We start from the raw sequence: 24,259 nt of genomic DNA, 5'->3' as shown, positions 1-24,259 counted from the left end.
ACTAAAAGCACCATGGAAGTTGTTCCACTTTTGGAATTTGACTAGTGGATACTGTAATTGATTTCTGTGCCAAGGATCAGGGATCTCTTCCAGGTGACTGGTTGTAGGTTCACAATGGGAACATTAAGTGGCAAAGTGTATCCCAGCTGCAGTTACCTTCTTCTTTCCCTAGATTTTGGCTCTGTGATAGTATGTACAGCACTTGAATGAATGCTTTTTCCACCTTAGCTTCCAAACTCACCTGACAGGATGATTCCCAGCATGACTTCCTTGTCTCAAAGGGAGTGGCACAGCCTAATTGACCAGGGGGTATATTTTAGTTTTGGAAAACAACTAGAATGATAGCAAGATAATGTGACTGGAATTTTACTTCTTCCATCTAATATATCAGAATTCATTCTTGCTTACATCTGTATATCAGTCCACGTAGGGCTCAAAGTTTTGGCCATGGATCATGTCTCAGGTTTTAGTCTGAGCGTAGAGTACAACTCAGAACTAATGTAAGTAGGCAGCAAGCAGCTAGGAATAAAGAACATGTGATTCTGCCTGGCTAGTATTTGGCAGAGCAAGTCTAATCCAACTCTATGAGAAGAGGAAGACTTTGCAAATCAAACACGTTTTTGATAAAAACATGACAGAGGAGACTGGGAATACAAAAAATAGCAGAAATCTCTGGAAAAGATACATTGGTGGGATAATTTTTTTAGGATGGGATGAACAAAAGCAGCAGTTTATTCTTGTCTTACACAGATGGCACAACATACAGAACCAGCACAAATAACTTACAAAACCTCATACACCATGCTTCCTCTTGAATAGTTTCTATTAAGTTACAACACCATAACGCAGGTATTTAGTTACGACAGATCTCCAGACATGGATAGTCTCCTATTCAAGGAGTTATTATTTTTGTTAGCTACTTAGACAAACATCATTTTTTTACATGTTTAATACAGTAAAGTATCCTTAACAGAGTTCAAGATATTCACAATGAAAATTGAATACTTTATAAAACAGCAGAATTTCTCACCTCAGTACATTCGGTCCTGCCTTGTCTGGTTTAAAATGTGTTACAAGTCGTCCTTACTCAACTTTCCAAGCTAAACATTGCTTTGCGGGGAGGGGGAGGGGAGGGGGAGGGCGGGGGGGGGGAGGGGAGGGGAGGAGGGGAAGGGGGAGAAATTATCAAATCTATTTACAGGATTTTTTAGATTTGATAAAAGTGTCTCTGTTTCCCTTTTCTGTTCCCGCCCCCTGATCCCCAGCAAAAACTGCCATTTAGCTGGCAAAAATGTTAACCTTCAAGCTGCTACAGAAACTAAAAAAAAAATCATAACGACTTCTCAGATTCAACATGAAAGATGATCACAGCCCAGCATTAGTTCGAAAAGATGAAACTGTTACCTCTTAATGTCAGATTTTGTTTCCATTGGAGATAGAGGACTCCAGACATCTGATTTTTAGTGATAATGTACTCCTTATGGGCCAATATACAAAACCATCTTTTTCTTAATTACAAGCTGTCCCATTCTCTTTCATGCAATCACTTTCAGTATAGTTCTTTCCTTACTGGAAATTAAAACAGCTCTGGTTGTGTAATACTTAAACTCTCCAAGTCTCCATTGGATCAAACAGTATCCCCTTTTCTATCCTCATCCATGGTCCCAGTGACATTGCTGGGTTGACTCAGTAGAAGAGTTTTGCTCTGTGATTGCACTTCAAACCCAGCTGAAGCCTGTGAGCATCTTTCCTTTTGCTTGGTGGCTTTGGATTAGCTCTGCTTGAAAGTGGCTGGCAAATTCTAGCCCTTAAGCAGTTAATCAGCTTTCTAAAGAAATAATCGAAAGACTCCTCTCCTTTATACATACAATACGCAATATTTTTACATTGAGCATTATCATAAAAAGCATGTTTATGTTATTTTGAAAATGTATTTTTACAGAAATCTATAAACACTGTTGTATCAAACACATTCTCAAAAACTGGAGAAAATACTGACACAAAACCTGGAAGAGCCTCAATGGAATTCTTCCAGTACTATTTGTCTACTTGCATATTTCATATTTCAGTGTCCTTTCCTGCAAACATAGTTTGGCCATATGAGAACAGGTAAAGTAGACAACAAATCCCCAATAGTTTTTAATAGGACCTAAGTCTGTTGTTTAATGAAAGTAGTTTGACATTCAATGTATGTTTGTGTTTTTTTTAACCTGGCATGCCCATCCTATTACCTTTACTCACATCGAGCAATACCATAATTCCCAAAGAGTTTTATTTGATTCAATGGGACTACACATGACAAAATGATGGATGCAAAAATACTGAAAATGGTTGTCCACTTTTTAAACTCTTCTTATGTCAACAACTGTCATCATTCTTTATATATATTGCAATTGAAATGAAGCAGGACTAATTGCAAAAAATTCTGTATCAGAAATTAGTGTACAAACTTTAAGAAATAATCTGCTTATAGTTGTGCTATAGTTCTGGCAACCTAAAAACCTATTTGGTGTGACCAAGACTAAATTTCACAGGTTTAAATGCTTTATTTGTACACTTATTATAGTTACACTGGATATTTCCCCAGCCTGACACAGTTTAAATAGAGACGTGTCACACTGACATGAAATCAGGATGTTATTTTCTCTTACCAACACCAATTTTCAGTACAATCAGTAATGTACATTAATTGATATAATCTAAGTGAAATGCACTTTCCAAGTATTTTGTTTACATAATACTCAAGAAATTATAATGTGAACTTGGTTTCCTATTCTCCAAAAGCTTAAAAATACTTTAAAGTTTGTATATTGGTACTGACTGTAATGGCATTAGTTAAAATCCAGGAAGTTAAACAGGAGAATAAGGTTTTGTTCTCTGTCTCACTATATTTTTTATTCTTCAATGAAAAAAACTTAAAAAAAAATCAAAACCAAAACAAACAAAAAAGAAATTGTGTTACTTTAAATACTACTGAATGCTTAAAGTATGATTGGTGAAAAGTGGTTGACTGTAATATCCTGTATATTATCTCTGCTCAACAAAAATGTTTTTCTATGGCTTGAAATGCTTAAAGTGTAATCCTACCTAGAGGAAAAAAATGCAAGCCATATATAACCCCAAATTCTAGCTATACTGTAACATGTACAGTCACCCGTAAAAGGAGCCCTTTTAACAAAAAAAAAAAAGTATTTATTTTTGTCACTGTAATAAAACAAATTATATAAATATATATTTAAAAATCCAAGTGTAAATAATTATATAGTATTTCCATACACAAAATAGCTAGTTGCACATGATAAAATAAAATGTTGAAAACTTCTTCATTCTTTGGGATGATCAAAGTATAAGTAACCAAAACTTAGAAATAGTAATTAAATTTTCATAAAAGAAGGCTTTTCATGGAGGGGCAGAAGGAATTCCCCTCCTACTCACCCTCATTCCCCATGGCATTTATAGATTCATCCCCTTATCAGTAAGCCATAGGTGGGGTTTTTCAGAGCTAATGCCATATTATAATGAGATTATCTTCTATATAACAGTACTAATAAAGTTTCTAGTGACTTTTTTCATAAAATATAGTCTGTTCCTATTGAAGTTTATAGCACTTCAGAAGTTACAGGCTATTGAAACTCCAGAATAATATGAATCTGATCCCATTATGTTAAAGTCTAATGAAATAGTAATTCTGTTATTTACTGTGAAAATTTAGTTACCTTCCATTCTGATAATTCAATTCAGTTTTATTCTAACCCTCCCCCATCCCCTCCAAAAAAAAAAAAAAAAGAAAAAAGAAAAAAGCCTTGTAATTAAAAGCTTGTAAGTAGACAGCAAAGAGGAAAACAAAATAAAACAGAACAAAACAAAATTAAACAAAACCTGCTCCTTGTCTATGTAAATATATGTAGTTTCTAAAATTCCAACCCCTTTCTAAACCACTAGCCATCACATAACATATGCCACTTAGCAATTTGTCTCCTAGGATATTCACAAATTTCTTTCCAGTGCTCACCACCTGTTCCTTCTGCTGAAGATCCCAAGGTTAACCGGCCAATGACCTCATTCCTTGACCCCCTATCTGAATCTAAAACCAGAAACTCAATGCTGATATCATCAAGGCCCTCACAAGGAATGTCAAAGACAAACAATTCATTGAACACTGCATTGGGGGTGCACTTCTTCACATGGGTTTTCTTTTTAGAAATTCTCTTCTTAGCATGATACAGGTTCACTTTGACATAAGGGTCTGAAATGGAAAGAAAGAGCACAGATCAGATATTGAACAGTGTTGTTTAGCAATTCCTTGGTCTAGTTAATGATAAATTCCCTAACTCTCCAAGGTAATTACATCACAATGAGTAGATATTTCAAGTAATCAAAGATCGTTCATCTCATCCAATTTTTTGTTTACATCTGAATTAAGCCCTTGAAAGCTCCCTTATGGTCACCAAAGATGTGATGAAGTTAGCCAGTGAAGTTTAGGCTGTGATAAAATGTAGGTGTCTCTTTAATGAGATAAATCCTGTTCCATTAATCCTAGAGGCGTGCCTACTACCCTCAAAGGCAACCTGAAGGTGCACACATTTCTGAAGAATATGTATCATTGTATATCATATATGTATAATTATGTATCATTACCTATTTATGTGTAACACAAATCTGCTTTTCACATGTTCGGCCAGAGGATAATTATCAAAGTTAATAAGAGGCATGCAAAGAAAAGCCCCAGAAAGGAAAGAATAAACTTTTGCTGAAAGAATGGATGTGAAATTTCTGCTGTGGTTCTACCAAAGTCAATTACCTTGATTGAACAAATTTGACACAAAAATTTAAATGCAATGGTATGTTTATTGTTAAGATATGTAGTTGACTCTACATCTGTGCTGTATTTCTATTAAATAAGGAAAGGAAAAATGGCCATATTTTTTGCTGTGAACAAACTTTGTGTGTTTACATTCCTCATAATTCTTCAATCGTTGTGAGCTTCCCTTGTTATTGTCTTCAATAATGGCTGTATTTCTTGTTTCAGAGGAATTCTATAGCACTTTTAAAAAATCATGCCTTTCAAGTACCTTGGCATTTATTCAGTGCAAATGTGGGCCTGTTTCCAGGTTTTCATGGCGCAGTGATGTAGTACAAAATCTTTTCTATTGAACGGAGACAAATAGATATTCTGTGTAAGCAATCACCATTTAACCATCTAGAATGGTTGAATAGATTGTTTTTTTAAAAATTAATATTAAAACTGACCTGTATTTAGAAATGTTACTTCAAGTTATCAGTTTGACATGGTTGGATGATTAAAAGGTATTTTTACTTGAACTGATACTATTCTATCAGGAATGGGATATAATAGAATGTCTCTTCACTTTCATATTCTATCAGTATAATAAACATTTTAAAAATAAGGCTTCAGGTAATAAAAATTTATATTGGCTTTGAAATAAATATATGTCATACAAGAATTAAAAAATATTAAAATCCATCAGTGGGTTCATACTGTTTTTCAATTTTTTAAAGGACATCTGACTGTTACCTCTGACCAGCTACTAGATAAGGTGAGACTGTTACACTTGACATCATTAACTCTATTAGATCTTAGCACCAGCAGTCAAAAAAACCAAGGAGACTGTAAAAATGGAACAGCTACTGAATTAAAAAAAAAGGCTCCCTTTCCAAGGAGCTTGAATAATACAGTTGTAAATTTGTCTCATAGAAAACCCATTTCATCCTCCCCTCGTCCAAGATCCAAGATAAATGTTGGGAAAGACACAGAGGAAATAACTGTCCTGAGTGCAGTATGCTACTGACACCCAAATATCTGTTTAACCTGGACTTATTGATAAACAGAAGATAATGAGGAACTGTCTAAATAAAGTAGGTGTCCAGGTATAGCATGGCTGCCTGTAGAAATACTGTATTGCCATTGTAGTTAGTGAGACTTTACTGAGTGAAGCAGAAAGAGTAAAAATATTTATAACTTTACCCATAAGAGGTGCAGTAAACAAGTATGTGTTCTGTATCTTACGTATTGGCCAGGAGGCTGCCATGACCAGGAGGACTTCTTTTTATCAAGCTGTTATTCCTCCTGCAGAAACCTCAGCCAGCCTTGGTCTGTTGAGATCAGCTTGCTGTCATGCTGTCTTCATGAAACTTCCACTATCTCGTGTGACTTTGGGGCGGATTGTTAAAACTGTATGTGCTCTCAGTGGAGTAAATTGTTGAGCTCAATTTATATCCTATCTACTTCTGATATGTGAACAAAATTGAGATCAGAATGAGGATTTAAATAGACCTTGATGACAGTTATCTATAGCTTTGATGCACTGGATACAGGATAAGTTAATTTCTAGATAATCTGCAGTATTTCTTTGCATGAGAAATAGAAAAACAGTATTACTGGTTGTAGTAGTTACTATTCAGTTTTCCAAAATCGTCTTCTGCTTCTTTCAAAAAAGCCTCTGAAATGAAAGACTATCACTTCTATAAAGAGTCATCAGCAGATATGCTTTGTAGTATAGTGTTGGTTTTGTATGGTAGCCTTGTCCTTATTTATTGGACATTAAATTTTATACTGCCTCTCTGTTATCTAGAGTTATTGTGCATCTACATGCAGTTCTAAAATTGACTTCAAAGGAGGTTCCATTGAATGAGAACTGGCAGAAGACAAGGACAAGAGAGGGCAAAATCTGGTCTGTATTACTGCACCCTAAGTTTGGATCCTGATAAAGCACAGGTGTTGTGGTGCACCCTGCCTCCAGCACTGGCATAGTTCACCTTTTCACTTTGCCAAAGAATAACTAGTGCTCAGTGTTCCAAATTCAACACAGATGTAACTGGTTGCTTTTCTTGGTGCAAAGCTGAGATAAACCATATGATGAACTCAGTCAATACTGATTTTCTACAAATAAACTGATTTTTTATCATAAATACAAGCTTTTAGTATTTGCAAATATCCCATACTTATGGCAGGTGGATTCTATTCAAGACAATCATAAAACTCATTGGTTTCCCATCCTAATAGATGCCATCTTTTTTTTGATGTGATTGAAGAACAAATTTGTAAAATACATATCCTGGAAATAAAACACTGACCTAGATACGAATAAAATGGATAGCCCGAACATAATGGAAACACCATTTCTGCATTTATGGAATGTTTTTAGTCTTTAAAAAGCCACACTTCAGCTGTCTTCTCTTATTCTGTTTTATATTCTTAGGGCATACTCATTATTAAAATCATTACCTGATAATCCTGACACATCAGATTTAGGTAGATGTCTGGCTTTTAAAACAACAACAGTGAGTGTGTTTGTTGTGGACTGATAACAGAGAGAGACCAGTAATTCTCCACGCCCAGATGATTTCTGAGGAAAGTAAAAAAAAATAAAAAATAAAAAATTATAAGCAATTATATTGACAGAAGTAAATTTATGAAATGTCACATAAGTGTATGCTCTGAAACTGCAAATATACAATGCATGGAACTGTGCTGCTTAACATGATAAATATAATTTTGCCTCTACTGTAGTTATATATCTTTTTTTAATGATTTGTTATTAGACTGAAGAAAAAATATAGGTTGACATGGCATCATTATCTTCAGAGGGTAGAACTGAAATCCTAAATTCTGAGCAAAAAAACCCCAAAACAACAAACTAGTAAGTGAGAAAAATATCTTTAAACAAAATTTCATGTAAATATATTGGGGAAAAAAAGTAATAAATACAAATAAAAATATATTCAGGAAAATGTTTTAAACAGCAAGAATTTAAATTGTTTGTGAAATCTTATCTCCTGTTACTTTCTAAAGCAGTATAATATACATGAAATAAATGTGAGAATAAAGATTTTCTGTATGATTATTAAATTTGTATTTGCAGTAGTAGTTTATTTCACAGAAAGAAATAAAACAAGAGAAACAAGAACAGGTAGTACCTTTTCTACCAGAAAATCCAATTAGTTGACAACAAAAGATCAGTGACATAGTTATCTTTGTTGTAATATAGTGATAGAGGTGCAAAATAAAAGTATTAGTTATAGGTATGTTTTCTGTAGACATTTATTTGATTTGGCAGTATGCTTGCTCTTTGAAAACAATCAAACTGAAAGTCAATACACAATTCACTTTCTTAGTAGAGATTAAGAGAAGTGTGTGTGAGGCACGTGCATTTCTGTCTTTCAGATGTGACAGCTGTAAATGACTCTTATATTCTGAAATGAGACAACAGGTTGTGAAATATTTTTATCCCTGTGAAGTCAGTATGTTTTGCCATTGACTTCAGAAAGACTTTGACTTCTTTCTTGTATCTTACTATCTTTAGTAAAGCTGCAACCTCAGCCACAGGTCATGAGAGAGAAGGTAGTAACAACACCAAAGTGCAAGAACAGACTACTGCCTCAACAGTATGATCTCTAAGAGGTTCCAGTTCCATAACTAAGGCTATCTACATTCTTTAAGAATCTGCTACATAACCCATGTCTTTCAAACAAAAAATTTACATTGACTTCAGGAAAATTTAAAATGGAATGATATCAAATAGAAAAGGAGAGGGAAGAGTAAGGGAATAATACATAAATATTTGTATACTTTCATTTAAAAGCAAGTAATAGCAAATCAGCGTGGATTGAGGCCAATTGACCTAACATAATTCAGCCTACTCAAACCTGCTGGTCCAGATGAATATGCAATTAGAGTTTAGTACATCAGCAGCCTTTCAACATGAACATTGCAATGTTATTTTGGTTTTTTTGGTTTTGTTTTTGGGTGTTTATTTTGAATTGGATTTGTGTAATGGCTTACTCATACTGCCATTATGAAAGCATCTTCATGAATCACATGGTGAGCTTCTTTACTTTTATTTCCAGCATTACCCAAGAATCATAGCTAACACCAGAACAACACTTTTAAAGTTTAAATAAATAATATGTTACCCTAACATTTCTTTTGATGATCTCTCTGTCCATGAGCAGCCTTCCTTCTGAGAGCTCAATTCCAGCGAGGGGAATGAGGACTTCTCCAATGACATCATCTCTGGAAAATCTATCAAAGCTCAAGACCATGAAGTGAAGTGTTAGGTCTTGAATTTGGCTATAGGGGATCCCATAAAATGTGAAAGTCTCATCAAAAGCTGGATCCAAGGTTTTTCTGAGCACTCTAGTTTTCACCTTGTGCTTTTTCTCAGGCAGGATTGTCATTTTGATGTAGGGATCAGAAGTCATTGACTGTTCATCCATTGCTGGCAGCCCACGAGCTTCTTTGATGTTCACTACAAATGCCTTTTTCTCAAAGTTGTACTCTAAGGAGAAAAAGAGAGTTCCTAGCTTATCTTGTTTCTCTTCAGATGACAGGGAAGTGATGGATTTTAAACTGTCAGGGGATACTGAATCTTTCTTCCTTTCTGCAAAATGCTTAGGAGATGAATTTTCAAGATCTGGAGAGCTTTGCATTTTTGTGGTTGTTTTGGGGAAGTTGCCATTTAGATCTCTCTTCTCCAGGTCAAGATGGAGAGAATTCTTTGGCATTGCTGATTTGTTCTTTGCTTCATTTTTATCATCTGCTCCAAATTTCTTCTTGCTGTTGAGATTCTCAGGATAAATATCAACGCCCTTCAGAACATGGACAAACTTATATGGAGGGGTCTTATTGGATTTGGAAGATTTGCGTTGGCAGCAGATCCAAGCAAACAGGGAGACAGAGAAGACCAGGCCAAAAGCACTAAAGATGCCAACCACAGTAGGAATTTCATCTGCAAATCAAATAAATAGGAACAAGCACATAAGCCACAATGCCTTAGTCTCTGTGTGATATTTAATAAAGTAATAATTTAGTAAAACAAACTGATATGAGATGGTAACAGCAGCAGAATCGACAGAGTGAAAGTGCTTTGCATTGTACATATTGCTCGCCACCTGCAGGCATAAGAGTGCAGTCCCACACCAAGCCACTTGTTAAGCTAGTATTTTTCCATAGACGGAGTGTTAGAGAGGAAAATACTATTCCCATCCTAATAATAATCACTGTTCATATTTTCTCAACTATCTCAACATTCTGTGCGTAGTTTCTGAGTTTATATGTCTGTGAGCATTATCAACTCTCAGAAGGCTTCAGCTTTGAGTTTATGGAGCTTTGTTAGATAAAGCATATTTTGAAATATGCATCACTTATAGATACAACATCTGCTTTTCATACTGTTTCCTACAATACTTTGTACACTCAATTAATTAATTTTTTATGGTCTGATCCAATAATTGCCTGGAGGTATCTGTTGAAAGAAGTGAGTTTAATTAGAGGTTATAGAACTCAACAGTTTCACTGGGATTTTTAATACTTTGCAAGAGGAAGTCTATCAAGAAAATTTAGAATAATTATATACCAAGTGTCTTTTCCAGATGGATGTGACATTAAGTAGTCATATGTGAGTTCAGAGCCAAAATTCCTGCTATGTATATCATTGATAACCCCTGAGCTTTGCATTTAAGACACTGTGAATCAAAGCTTATGTGGAGTTTACAGAAAAGGTCAGTACTTCTTAGGAATATATAAGAAAAAAACCAAACCATAATTCTCTTCTACCTCAATATGAATTCCATAATGTAACTGAATAAAGAGAAACCTGATCAAGTGTTACAACCTCCATTGCCATGTGGATACATTACTTACATATAGAGTATCATTAGCCCTTCAAAGCATGCATTGAAGGGTAAATGAGCACATCTAATTGGAAATCCAATTTTGCCCATAAGTAAAATTACCAAATGAGTTTAAACCTCCCACAATGTAACAATCAGAGCTTAATCTTTGTTCCCCACAACAGCGGCTGTCCAGAAGAATATTAATGGGATGACATTGTTTATGCATAAAGGTAATTATATAACAGTTCTGATTCTCTCACAAATTATTGTTCTGGATGAGTAAAACAAAACTATCACTCCATTACATATCACTAAATCAGCTCCCTCCAAGTAAAAGCCAGACAGATATGCACTGCCACTGTACCTTTGCTTTTTAGTGGGATGACTCAGAAAAATAAATCTACAATAATACTATCAGAACAAAGTAGGACATAATGTTCCAGCACAGAAAGGATCAGGCCTGGTTATTAATTTCTTTTGACAATATTTGTGTCACTTTCCTTACACCTACAAGCTGTACCAGTCTATACACTTAATTGTAAGGACTTACCGAAATTACTGGAAACCATATATATAACCAAAAAAGTATTTTTACCAAGTTAAGCACATGGCTTTGAGTTTAAGGAACTCCATTCAGAAATTTAAATATACATACTATAAAAGCAAAAGGCTAAAAGTATTTGAAAACTAATTATAATAATTTAATAGCTTTTAAGAATGATTTGCACTTTTACAATACTTCCTCATGAGATGATAGATTTTTTATAGTAATGGATATTGTGTTCTACTTTAATTCTACAAGTACTGAAAGCAGTGGTAGAATCAATTTGATGTTTAAAATATTAATTATCTTTCTTAAATAAATAATTAGACAAGCATGATGTCACAAATGAGGTTAGAAATATCAAGTGGGTGGAAAAGCAAAGAAGATGAAATGATAATTAAGATGGTTTTATAATCACAACTTGTTATGTTAAAACTTGAATTTCTTGCTGTTGTCAACTGGTTAACATTCAAAGCAGTGCATTAATAGGAAGCATCACCTACTGATTCTGGGAGAAGTTATTATTCCAGTTATCTGATATAAACCTGAATTCTCTTCAGTTAAGTCAGTGGAATGATCTTTGAAGCAAAACACAGCTAAAGTAAATATAATGTAGATGAGAGTCAATATTTTTAAAGCAGAGTTCAGAAATGTTTCCACTTACTGCTTTTCTGAGTAAAGCAATTTATATATGTATTTTATAATGCACACATCAGACTGCTTCTGAAACTTCTGGTATCACATTATGTTCAGTACATAAAAACAACAAAACTGAAAAGTTTATTTTCATCTTTGCTATTCTCAAGGAACCCAGTTTGCTCCTGATGCAGCTGTTCACCTAAAACCACTGAAATTATGTATTTTAGTCTTCCTAGCAATATTTTTTGCAAGACTACCTTTCACTTTTACTAATGGTTGACCGACAACGAGAAAAAAAAAAGAATAGCAATTATTCCAACAACAGCTTGAACAAAGATTGTCTGTGTGGCATAGCATGCATTTACATCATTTAACTTTGGAGTCATGCTACTTGAACCAAGACACAGAAAACAACCCCAAATCTCTCATCCAAAAACGCACCTACACAAACCTCTTTATCTCTTCCGGTACTTTACCGGGGTGGGTGGGGAGGAGGGGAGGGAGAGAAGGAAAAAAAAGCAAATTCACATAACAAGTTCGAACAGAACTGGGAGGTGGGGACCTGGTTCCTCCCAACAAGCCGCGAGCTGGGAGGCGCTGGGTGGCTCAGCAGAGGCTGCTCTTCACCTGGGGTGGGGAAGAGCCCAAGACTCCCAGCGCGGGGATCGGGGTTAGGGATGCACTCACCGAACTGCTGGCGGCTGTCCGCAATAGGAGCCATGTTGATGGCTTGCGATGTCCGCGGGTCTTGAGCCTATATCCGCAGGGCTTCGAGCCGCTGTCCGGGGCTTGGAGCCTCTGGCCGGAAGTCTGGAGGCGCTCTACGCGGTGCTGAAGCTGCTGCCCCGGGCTTGGAGCCGCTGTCCGCGGTGCTGGAGCAGCTGTCTGCGATGCTGGGACCGCGGTCCGGAGTACGAGAGCCGCCTCCCCGGATGTCAAGAAACCTGTCCGGAGCACCAAACGCAGTGCCTTGCTGTCCCCCCGGCTTTCACAACGCCCGGGAAACAGTCTTTTCCAGCGCAGTTAGGGAAAAAAATTATACTAAAGAATGAAAAAAGAAAACAACAACAAAAAAAAAACCCAAACCCCGAGACGCGAGCAGTGGGGATAGTGAAGGAGAAGGCTGCAGGGGGAGGGGAGCCTTTGATCCTCCCCTTTGCACACTGATTTGCAACCCCCTTCCTGTTTTGGTCTTCTGAGTAGCTCCGCTCTGAGACTGAAGACGTGGTTGAAACCCAAATTGACGCAATCCTGACGCTACAGGGCTGAAATCAGCACCTTTCCCGCCTCCCTTCCCCCCTGCCTTCCCCCTCCCCCCCAGCCACCACACCCTCCCTCCCTTCTTCCCTCTCTCTCCTTCCCTCCCTCCCTCCCCCTGTTCCTCGGGATTGAACACGCACTCATTGATTATTTTAACTGCCTTGCTGCACGTTATGAGCTACCCCCTCCTTTGGACAGACACTGAAATTCTAATGTCTGTGATTCAGTGCATCTTTTTAATACATGGTGTGTCTCTCTTGCTGGGGAGGAGGGGGGAGGGGGTGGGGAGGGGATCTATTTATTTGCTTAATTAACTGTCAGCTGGACATGCTACAACAACATGAAAGAGATGCCAACCTGAGATGGTCCAGATACCTTGGCTCCAACTGCAGAGCACCCATTTTTCCTATGACTAACGTGATACACTTAGTGAATTTGAGTCATGAAAACTCCGGATGTGACTTGTCCCTCTGCCTCCTCCCTGCTTCCTCCCACCATCCACCCCCACAAAAAAATTCAGCCGCCACTTTGGAAATCCTCTTGACTTTCCAGCAGGTCTAGGAAAGACATGACTCTGATTGGATGCTTCTAGATTTTATTAGTTTAAGTGTCTGTCTCCGACTGTGAACTGAGAGTGTGGCATGGAGGCAGGGGCAGCCTGGCAGGCAGGAGGAATGGGTAGAAACAGGACAAAAACCAGGGCTGCCTGCAAATAGAGCTTCTACAGCGTATAATAACCCAAGCTACCTGCTGGTGAAACAGAGCTGCAAAAGCCAGCACCTGGCATCTGAATCCTGGATACAAAAGGAAGCATATCAGCCAACTTTGGAGCCAAACTGCTAATTATTCTACATAAATGCAAAACAGGTGTTGTTGCTTTTCTAAATAACAAAATCCAGATGCAGCTATAGTCTGGCATAATCTTGCTCCATGGCCAACCACTTGGAAACTAGCAGGTCTTGGTTCACTTAAAGCAGTGAAGTTAGTGAAGCTCCTGAGATTCTTTTTTAAAAAAGATTAAAATAGGAAGGGTAGGGAATCATAGAATCATAGAATGTCTTGAGTTGGAAGGAACCTACAAGAATCATCAAAGTTCAGCTCCTGACCTTGTGCAAGACAACCCTAAGAATCACACTGTGAACCTGGAACTGTTATCTGGATGCTTCTTGAAGGCTTGATGTAGGGACCATTGTCCTGGGGAGCCTGTTCCAGTGCCCAGCCACCCTCTGGGTGAAGAACCTGTTCCTAATAGCCAAAATAAATGCCTTCTGACTCAGCTTCATGCCATTCCCTAGGTCCTGTCCTTGGTTCCCACAGAGCAGAGATCAGTGCCTGCCACTCCTCTGCCCCTCCACAGGAAGTTGCACCTGCAGTGAGGCCTCCCATCAGTCTCCTCTTTTCCAACTGAACACGCCAAGTGCCCTCAGCTGCTCCTCACATGCTTCCCCTCAGGGCCCTTCACCAGTCTCATTGCCCTCCTTTGGACACTCTCTAATGGCTTCATATCCTTCCTATATTGTGGTGTTCAAAACTGACCCAATATTGCAGGTGAGGCTGCCCCAGTGCTGAGCAGAGTGGGACAATCCCCTCCCTTGCCTGACCAACAATGCTGGACCTGATGTCCCTCAGAACAGGGTTTATCCTCCAGGCTGCCAGGACACTGCTGACTTGTGGCCAGCTGGTCACTGAACAGGACCCTCAGGTCCCTTTCCTGGCACTGCTTTCCAGCCTCTCATTCCCCAGTCTGTACAGACAGCCAGTGTTGCCCCATCCCAGGTGCAGAATCCAGCAGTTTCTCTTATCGAACTTCCTATTGTTGGTGATTATTCATCTCTCTCACTTGTCGAGGTCTCTTCACAGGGCCCCTCTGCCTTTAAGGAAATCAACAGCTCCTCCTAATTTAGTATCATCAGCAAACTTGCTTAGGCTGCCTTCATGTCAACATGCCAGCTAAGTGTCAAAACACAGCTGAATGAAATGCCTGACATATCCTGAGAGTTGGTTAATATTTTTTATGATTATCTTCTTCTGTTACACCTTCAACAACTTGGTCTTGGTAGGCACCTGCACAACTCCTTCAGGAGCAGCCATTCCACTAATCTTTACATCTCATTGCATTTAATAAAGCATATAGTATAACTTGCCACCACTGTTCATCTTACAAACACCTGGAGTAGAATGAACTCACGTATTAGAAGAATGAAGAAATTGGTGATTGGGGGTGGTTGGTTGGTTGGTTGGTTGGTTGGGGTTTTTTTCAGCAACACAATTTCATCTGGAATCTTTGGGTTCATATGTTGGCACAAATCAAAGTAACTCTAGCTCAGTTTCTCTCTTCTTTCTGGTAGTTCTCTTTCCCCCATGCATGCTATTCTCTTCCCTTTCTCTGTCCAAACTCCAGCCTTCCTCGAAATGTACATCCATTGATGGTAATTACATTTGATTTGAGGCATTCCAGGTATACGAGCCTCCAAACATGACCAAAATAAACATGATACTAAAAAAAAATTAAAGTTAACCATGTTCAACTGAAGTGTTAGATTATTGTAAGAAGTTACCATGACTGAACTTCAAAAGCAAAAGACTGAGAATCAATATGTAACATATGTTGGTAGTGTGCTTATCCTATTTGAGCAGGGATATGTTGAACATATAAATTATGTTGACAGTTGAATTATTGCAAATAATTTTTGAAGCTCTTTATTTTTATTTTTGAATAAAACACAAGACTTCTGCTGAAATATAAATAATTTATGGACCATGTGGAAATATAAAAATGATTGATTCAGTTTTTCTTCTATTTTGTTTCTCATATGTTCCAAGGATATATAAAAAAGCTTTTACACAATTTGTATGTCTTTATATAGTTCACAGAATCTATTTCCTTTTGCATTCATTGTTTTCTTTTTCCTTATTTTTTTCTTTTAAAGGACAATGATGATACAATGTGGAAGATATATTTTTTTAAAATTTTGTTTTCTTGTTTTCAAAAAATTATGGCTAGCTAAGACTTGAATGTCACTCTAAGTTGTGTAAATTTATAATAGAGACCTTTCCCTCATCTCAGTTCTGTGCATGTGTATCACTTTAAAACAATATTAAAAAACAAAACAAAACAAAACAAAACAAAAAAAACCCACTTTGAAAATGCCAGGTCTCTGTCCTCAGAAATTTGGAGCTGCCAAGACTGTGATGTGCATAAACTTGTGTAAACATATACATAGTTATGAAAATGAGTTATTTTATCTCTTTATTGCATTGGTCAGTGAAATAACAAATAAACTTTTTTGACGTTACTTGAGGACTTTATATATTTAATACAAGACTCCACTAAATGGAACAGAGTGCTCATCACAGAAAATACTTTAGGAGGAGGTGGAACACTGAGTTGCTGACACATCTTGAGACAGGCACACGTTTGCTCCCTGCGTTGTGCAAGCACCACCTAGTGTACGTCTTAGACTCATCAGCACCAGATGAAGAATGTACACTCACGCAGGTAGTACAAACAGAAAGATGCATAACCAGTTCACTGCTGCTTCATTACACTTCTGACAAGTGGCAGAGGGAAAATCATCATCTGAACCCTGTGTGTTTCTAAACCAATTAAGTGACTGTTTGTCAGTTGTCCCATGCAACTGTGATGACTCTTTATTTTTGTGGCTGTCAGTTCTTCATATTTTCCTCTGCTCTAGGAAAACATCCTGTATAATTCAGTAAAACTTCACACAGATAACAACAGACTCTTCAGTATAAACTTGGACTAAGTATACTCATTGCCCAGACATTATTCACTTACTTTTCCCAGCAAACAATGATCTCAAGTACTTCCAGCACAGAGGCAGAGCACCAAAAGAATCTAGTTCAGATTTTGCCTGCACTGAATTGAGATGGATTGATCTCTGAAAAATATCACAGTATATGATCTGTCTGACTCTATCAGAGCAAGACAAGACCTTCCGTGGTCTGAAAACCAGGTTACCCGTGCATATGCATGCACAGAAAATCCTCCTGCTACTCCAAAAAGGAATGTGGTTGCTTAGTGACAGAGTCTGTACACTTCACAAAGCAGATAGTCCTCAAATAAACATGGGGTTGGAAAATGGGCTCCCTCATCCACAAATGAACTGAACTGAAATGAAATGAATCTTTAGGTTCCAAACTGTGTGTGAAGAAAACCTAATCCTCTTCCTTTAAAAAAAGCAAAGCAAAGCAAAGCAAAGCAAAGCAACTACTACACCAACCAAAAAAAAAATCTAAGCAAGTTTTCCCCCATCCCAAAAGTGAAACAAGATTTAAAAATAAAACTCAATTATTTATATGAAGTGAAGCTGGGGAAACAGCCCCTTTCCATCTCTGTAGAATGCTTCTGTGGAGCTTAAAAACAGTTTCATATTTTCAAAAATAGCATATAATTTTGAGTTCTGTCATTGCCAGGTGCCAAAGTATAGACATTAATTAATACTATCTGGGACATATGAAAATCAAGCCCTCCAGCCATGCTTGCATAAAAACCTCAGCAAGAACACTGATACTTATCCCTGGTTTTGGGGATGGAAGAGCATTCAATGCTTGTGAAAGTCAAACAACTTCAAAAGTATCTACAAAGGATTTGTGTGGCCATACTCTGCCTAATTTCTGCTTCAGTTAGCTGCAAAATTAGACAGTAGAAAGGGGCTAACAACCCTCTCTGTCTCATGTATCAGCCTTTGACACTTCTTAAATGCGTACAGGCATGTCTTTGGGTGTCATACACACACACAAGCCTGGATGTGTCACCTGAAGACTCAGCCTGCTGCCTATTTGGCCTTAGAGACTTACTGTTTCTCCCTGGATTGTTACTGAATTCAGCTTCACACAATTTAATGTTTAGTGATATTTGAAATAATTCAGCATGATCACCAGTTTCTGTTGCAGAACAGCATACAACTTTTGGACTGTATTTACCATTCCCATGTGGATACATCAGATAGAACAGAGTTTCTGAAAATGCACAAGAGACATACATTTTGGTAATTGAATCATCCTCTAGCTCATGCACTTAATTGCAGGCCTACAAAGCTAGAGATTAATTCTTCTGAGTCTGGGACTTGGCTGAATTTCTTCTGAGCATTTGTCTGGAATCACAGAAATATCCTAATCTTTCATACAGAACTAGTGAATACAAGACAAGATGAACAGGACACCTGTACAAACCTGGAGCAGCAGCTGGATGTGGGGTAGAGGTGCCTACTACAGTAGTTGGTCAAGGTAAGCTGCCTCAAATGTCATTATACTATGCTATTTAAGCAATTGAGGAAATTTCATGGCTCACCTAAAGATATGTTAGTCAAGTCTCAATTAATGCTTTCAGTATAAAATGGAATCACGGATCACTGAAACAGGTTGCCCAGAAAAGTTATGGATGACCTACCCCCGGAATTCTTCAAGGATGAAGTTTGGTAAGGTAGTTCTAGGGTGGCACTCCATTCCAAATAATATGTGAGGAGTCTACAGCTACTGTTGCACTTACTTATTAAGAAAAAAGTTAAAATAACCCCATGAATTTTTCATCTTCACAATGGCACTATGTAGATCACTGTCTTGATGAGGTTGCGAGATTGAGTGAAGGATATAATTTTAGCCATATAACAGAGATTTTTACCATGAGGAAGAATCACTGGTTGTTCAAATGATGACAAGGTTCTTCCAAGAATGGGCAATATTACCATCCCTTCAGAACTGAGGCAGCTTGCACAATGTTTTGCTAAGTATACAGTGGCATTTATTTTGTTTTCCTTTTTTAATCACAATACCTCTTTACAGTTCCCCATGGTGGATAAATAGAGGGAAAAAGAAAAGCCCTCTCTGTTGCATGTAATTTTTCTTATCAAAGACTCCAGAATAATCTCAATCCACATGTACTGGCTTTCCAAAGTCCCTGCAAATCAGATCGCTGGGGTTTATAGGCATATTTATGTAATTAGGTATCAAGAAGCAGACTTTGGTTTTTAAGGCAGCAGCTACTAATAATTCCTGTAAAATTTCTTATGTTAGTTCTCTATTTTTAAGATAATTTTTTTTCAAGCAATATATCACTTCCATCGACAGTTTCATTTTGATAACAGGTAGATTCTATAGGTTTTATTGTGTTAAGATCTGAATGGTGGTGTGTGTGAACTGGTCAAATTGCTGTGCCTGTATATGTTTTACAGGCTCTGCAATCCATGTGAGTCAGAACAGCTCTCATGCTTTCAGCCAGGTCTATAGATACCTCAGGATATAGAAAACTCTTTCTTCTTTGTATCCTCTGCATGTTGAGAAAAAAAAATCATTTCCTCTTCAAGTAAAAGTTTTGATAACAACAATCCTGAAAATAGGAGACAGAATTAGAATACTACTTATGCCACTGTCCTAGTTTAGCAAGCGAGCCTAGTTTATCACTGTGTGTGGGTGGTCAAAGCTATGTATTCTACTCCCTCTATTCATTTCCCAAGAACAATGGACCGTTTGCAGCAGCTGCCCAGGGCACACCTGACCCCTCAAGTTGTGAGCTGGGTGTGAAAGACATCTGTGAGATAAGAGCTGTGACAACTCCCCTCCAGGGAGTCGTTGGCATCTTCGCACCCAGCTTGAGGGGGCGTGTCTGCTAATGGACCATCAACAGTTCCAAAATACCCCATGACTCACAGAGTGAGATCACCCATTTTGTGACTCCCCGCGCTGGGGGAGGGACTGGGTGCTCCCACTTGGACCTGGGGATACATATCTTGGGGTAAGAAGACCTCACGAATCACTCATTGGATTGAGAGGACCAAAACCCTGACAGGAGGAGACTACCTCTTTCAACCAGACTGTGACCACCACTCTCCACCAGACTGCAACTGTCAGCTGCACCAACATGTTTTCCACTTTGGACTTTTACTTTGGACTTGGGGGAATCACATAGGGTTCAGCACAGGGGCTAACAAACTCCTTTGTTCTTGTGCTCCAGGGTGCTGGGTTATACTTCTGGGGTTTTGTGGGTTAAAACCAATTTTTTCTCTTTGTGCCATTGCCTTCATTGTAATATTGTTATTAAATTGTAACTCTGGCTTATACTCTCTTTTATGTTACGTTCATTTCTCCTGCCGGTTTACCTTTAAAACAGCACAGCCACAAAAATCTTTTGCCTGTTACTGAGCATTAGCAGTTGAAGTACAACTCAAATAAAGAAAAAAAGGTATCACTAATGAAGGCTAGGAGGAGATTTTTGAGAATATTATGATACTAGAAGACTTAAATTAATTTTAATTCCTTACCTAAATCATTCAGACTTCTCTAGAAACCTTAGCTTTAATTAACATAGAAGTCTTCTTTGTTTTTATTTAATTAATAAATACAATAACTGAAAACTGTGCAAACCCAGGGATTTAAGTGTTTTAAGTCACATTTAACTCCAGTTTTATGAGCTTTAATCTAAAATTCAGACCTCAAAATCTCTGATGAACTTATGTTTAAGACTAGGAACATCTTAAGAAACCTTAGAAGAATTAGAAAGACTTCTTGTAAAATGCTTTGTGTTCTGGTCATGCTCAAGAATACTTGCCCTGGTATGTGAAGAAGTCAAGCAACTAGTTAATTTCTTAGTCTCACCTGTTTTGTATCCATTCAAAATAGTGCACTGGACAAAAAACATCTAGAAAACCTTATTTTTACCTAAGGCACCAGAGATTAGAGCATTCCCCAGAGAAGTTCATAACCAGGTTCAGGTCTTTCCTGTATTCTTGTTTCTTGTGGCAATATCCTAAACAATATCATTTAAAGAAAAAAATGGATCTATTGATAATTTTTCAGTGTAATAATGTACTGTCAGAAAATAAATATATAAGATAAATGCAGTGTCTAAAGTAATCCACAAAAGATCAGATGTACTTTCTCATTGTGATGGTTTTGATCCATGGCTTCCTCAGTAACTAGGAGTAACTAAGGAAGTGGACATTACAAAGTATTCCACATGTGTTTTCTACCTAACAGAGGAGGAGGGGAGTTAGGAGAGAGTTCTGTCTTCCTGGTTCTGGCGAGGCTGGGGGGAGCAGGAGAAGCCTGGACGGTCTGTTCTGTTTCTGTTGGTTTTCCTATCCCAGGACATGTTGAGATTATTTCATGCTTGTTCTCTTTTCCTGAAGTCTTTAATTATATTTTTCTGTTTCATTTGTTTTGGTTTGGTTTTGTTTCTTCCTATTTCTGGTTGACCAGTCCTCTTTTTTCCCCTTTTCCCTTTCCCCCCTGGGGTGGGGATCCACGTAGTATGTACAGATTGCATATGTGATTGCAAATGTTAGAAAATATAATTTCTTTTTAATTCAGTTTGGTTTCTTTTAAGTTCTTTTCTTTTCAGTTTTTTTTTTCCTTGCTGGGAAGACTCTGGGGGGAGGGAGGAGGCAGTCCAGGGTTGGTAAAAAAACTAGGCCAACTGAGACACTCATCTTCCTTCCAAGATGTTCTTTAGTTTAGTACCTATGGCAGTTGAACATGACAAGTATAAAGTTCTTCACTCTATCAGGTTGTTCAATATTTAAAGGCTCAAAACATTGGAGAAATTCTCTGAAACTCAGACTAAAGAAGTTTATCAAGAACAACATAATTTCTTAAGACTGCCCTTTGTCTGGACTTCAAGGATTACACTGTAACATAAAGTAAAATTATTGCTGTTACCATTTGTAGAGTTAAATTTTTTAAATGCTGCATTATTTACTGTTATGCACTCATAAGACATGCTCAAGACATAGGAAAACCTGGAAAAATCCATATCCAGAAGCAAATATTTGATCCTAAACATTTAATCTAAATATTTGATGGGAAATATTCTGCAATAGGAGTATGTCTTCATCAAGTGTGAAAGCTCAGACTTAAGGTTACCATACCTCAATGCAAGTATGCAAATTAATATTAAATGTGTCTTGCTTAGTTTTTTAAGTCAAGATTCCTGAAATATATTGAAGTTCTGATATTGTACTGTTACATATTGCTTTCTATACCAAGTGATGTTTTCCTGACATCTCATGAGCTCTTTGGGGAAGAGAAACACATCAAGTAAAAAACTGAAAAACCATGTCAGTAAAATCTAAATTTTTAAGTTGGGCTGGAGCTTCTGGAGACACTACAGTAATAAATAGAAGTTGTAGATGAAAACCAAGTGTGTCATCCAGATGAAAGCATTTATGAGAAGTGCTTTCATTTAACTAAATATAGCATTAGGGTTTCTGAGCCAAATTATTTCTACGTCAGTGCTATGAAGAGAAGTGTATGAGTTTAAGTGATCAGCTTGGAGGTCTTTGTTTTTCATCCATATGAATCTGCCAAATGGTGAAGAGTTCAATTCATCAGTGCTGTAAGAAAGTGGGTACCTTCCTCCTCAGTTTCTGTGATTATTTCTTCCTGTACATTGATGGATCCAAATAATTCACGTACCATCCAGTAATACATATAAATGCAGATTTAGTCTTCGTTACATCTGTACAATTTTTTAAAATGTGTTTTGGATAAAATCTGAGGCCTAAATATGGGTAAATTTTATTGCAAATTAATTCAAAAGCAGAGCAAAAGAAGTGACAGAAAATGAAAAAGGAAAGAAAAAAAAACCAGCCTGTTCAACTCTGTAGGACAGGAAGGATGAAAAAAATTAATAATGTAGTGATGCAAGTGGCTGACAAGCCAAAAGAGGAAACTACAACTACAATTCTGCTCCACTGAATATCTGCTTAATATGTTATGCACAATGTTTTGAGAGCTGTTTCTGTTAGAGACTCTTGAGAACAGGAAGAATACTTGATGCAGCCTTCACTTCATGCAGACAAGTTTAAAGGAGGCAATTGCTTTAATATTTAACAAAACCAAACAGAAAACTCAACCAAAACCAACACCAAACAAACAAAACCCCATTCCAAAGCCCAGAAAAAAGAAAACAAGACCAGAATTTTGCGTTGAAATCTAGACAGTGTTTGGATGGCTTAAAAGGATAAGCAATTTTTTTTTCTGTATTCTCTCACAAGATTTTGGGTTAAAAAGGTAATTTTCTCAGACGCAGAGACATACTGTTAGAAAAACGGAACAATACATTAGATTCAATTCAGTGAGATGCAAGACAAAATAAGTTCATGCAGTTTGTGTTGTTTTTCACTTTTATAAGAGCAGACAGAAAACATACTCCATTATTATGCCTTCAGACGATGCCCACTGTTTCAGTGTGCAATCCAAATTACATTTCTGACATTTGCTAACATACCAAATAGGTAGATTTAAATTCTTCTAAACTTTGCAGTGTTAAAGTTATCAGTTCAAGTATCTTTTTGAATTTTATTATTAGTTTGTAAGAATTGGAAATCTTCATGGACTTACCCAGGTTCCCTGAATAATTTTCAACTGGATTCTTAGAATGATGTTCTAAATTAATGGAATGTAGACTGGAAAACTCTCAATACTTATCTTTGAATTTAAATAATAAGTATACACAAAAGTGTCTTAGCAAATCTTTCACAACACAGCACTTAGTATTTAGACGTGTTAGAGTCCAGATTATCTGTGTACAGAATTTAGTTGTATATGTTTATACTTTTCAAAATACTATACAAAATTGCATCAATCCACAGGACGATTAGCTCATGCAGAATGGACAATACTTATTTAATGAGTTGTGGTTATTTCTTGTTGTTCCATATTTAGCTCCATGTTTGTCTTACCAGGTGATGATCTGACCTTGTTCTACAATAAAGTAATTTTCTTGGAAGTTTTACTTAGACATTCATTATTACAGTACCCTGCTACCTCTATAACAGTAACTATTATCTTAGCATTCCTCTAAGACAGCCTTCCTCAGATTTTTAGGTGCAAAGGAGAAGCATAGTGGGATTAAGTAGGAGGACTCATTGGAAGGACTTGAATTTTAAGGTGATCTAATCAATGATACTCAACATATCACTGTGCACAACATAGACACAATGGCAAAACCAAAAACAGACAAAGTTTTATACTATCACCTTTTTCTGGAATCTGAATCAGATCTGAATTTAAATATCTAGTTCATATGCTTTTGATACTTATTATAATTCCTTTGATAGTTATTATAATTCCATGCCTTAAAACAGCAAACATGTTTTGACTAACAGTTTCCACTGTTAGTGTTGTAAAGTGTCCCACAAACTGATTCTTCAAGAAAAGAGC

General features: G+C 37.2%; 1 protein-coding gene across 3 annotated transcripts; it reads right to left on the bottom strand.

Annotated features, from left to right (window-relative positions):
- Window positions 1-1,144: 1,144 nt before the first annotated feature.
- SYT4 (synaptotagmin 4) lies at window positions 1,145-13,099 on the bottom strand. 3 transcript variants are annotated; one of them, XM_071581416.1, is made up of 5 exons: window positions 12,506-13,099; window positions 11,683-11,775; window positions 8,935-9,749; window positions 7,247-7,367; window positions 1,145-4,246 (listed from the first exon to the last, which is right to left on the bottom strand). In XM_071581416.1, the coding sequence occupies exons 1-5, from the start codon at window positions 12,537-12,539 to the stop codon at window positions 3,939-3,941; spliced, it is 1,371 nt and encodes a 456-aa protein (XP_071437517.1). In that variant the 5' UTR covers window positions 12,540-13,099; the 3' UTR covers window positions 1,145-3,938. The 3 variants fall into 3 exon arrangements, with proteins under 3 accessions (XP_071437517.1, XP_071437518.1, XP_071437519.1); XM_071581417.1 differs by having other exon boundaries at window positions 8,941-9,749; XM_071581418.1 differs by lacking the exon at window positions 11,683-11,775.
- Window positions 13,100-24,259: the final 11,160 nt, after the last annotated feature.

Source organism: Pithys albifrons, chromosome Z, assembly GCF_047495875.1.
Source record: "Pithys albifrons albifrons isolate INPA30051 chromosome Z, PitAlb_v1, whole genome shotgun sequence".
NCBI classification, from domain to species: Eukaryota; Metazoa; Chordata; class Aves; order Passeriformes; family Thamnophilidae; genus Pithys; species Pithys albifrons.
Note: the sequence above shows the minus strand (reverse complement) of the source record. Positions and strands in the feature narration are given on the sequence as shown.